Source organism: Chiloscyllium plagiosum, unplaced genomic scaffold, assembly GCF_004010195.1.
Source record: "Chiloscyllium plagiosum isolate BGI_BamShark_2017 unplaced genomic scaffold, ASM401019v2 scaf_53465, whole genome shotgun sequence".
Lineage (NCBI taxonomy): Eukaryota > Metazoa > Chordata > Chondrichthyes > Orectolobiformes > Hemiscylliidae > Chiloscyllium > Chiloscyllium plagiosum.
The window spans coordinates 2,351-3,318 of NW_025190034.1; the positions used below are offsets into that span (position 1 = coordinate 2,351).

Sequence of the window (968 nt, forward strand, 5' to 3'; positions counted from 1 at the left end):
ACTACACTCCCAGACTACAAGCAACCGCAAACAACACTCCGAGACTACAAGCAGCTTCACTACACTCACAGACTACAAGCAACCGCAAACTACACTCCGAGACTACAAGCAACCGCAAACTACACTCCGAGACTACAAGCAACCGCAAACTACACTCCCAGACTACAAGCAGCTGCAAACTACACTCCCAGAATACAAGCAACCGCAAACTACACTCCGAGACTACAAGCAGCTGCAAACTACACTCCCAGAATACAAGCAACCGCAAACTACACTCCGAGACTACAAGCAGCTGCAAACTACTCTCCCGGATTACAAGCAACCGCAAACTACACTCCCAGACTTCACGTAACCACAAACTACACTCCGAGACTACAAGCAGCTGCAAACTACACTCCCAGAGTACAAGCAACCGCAAACTACACTCCCAGACTACAAGCAACCGCAAACTACACTCCCAGACTACAAGCAACCGCAAACAACACTCCGAGACTACAAGCAGCTTCACTACACTCACAGACTACAAGCAACCGCAAACTACACTCCCACACTACAAGCAACCGCAAACTACACTGCGAGACTACAAGCAGCCGCAGACTACACTCCCAGACTACAAGCAACCGCAAACTACACTCCGAGACTACAAGCAGATGCAAACTACACTCCCAGACAACAGGCAACGCAAACTACACTCCCAGACTACAAGCAGCTGCAAACTACACTCCCAGACTACAAGCAACCGTAAACTACACTCCGAGACTACACGCAACCACAAACTACACTCCGAGACTACAAGCAGCTGCAAACTACACTCCCAGACTACAAGCAGCTGCAAACTACACTCCCAGACTACAAGCAACCGCAAACTACACTCCCAGACTACAAGCAACTGCAAACTACACTCCGAGACTACAAGCAGCCGCAAACTACACTAAGAGACTACAAGCAGCTGCAAACTACACTCCGAG

At 49.4% G+C, this 968-nt stretch overlaps 1 protein-coding gene across 1 annotated transcript in view; it reads left to right on the plus strand.

The window, feature by feature from the left end:
• LOC122545652 (adhesive plaque matrix protein-like) overlaps positions 1-951 on the plus strand; it is a gene marked incomplete at both ends in the record, with an annotated part of 3,250 nt that extends 2,299 nt beyond the window's left edge. The window contains one exon of the mRNA XM_043684607.1: positions 14-951. Coding sequence (XP_043540542.1) covers positions 14-951 — 938 coding nt within the window. The remainder of the gene's footprint in view (positions 1-13) is intronic.
• Between the last annotated feature and the right edge of the window lie 17 nt (positions 952-968).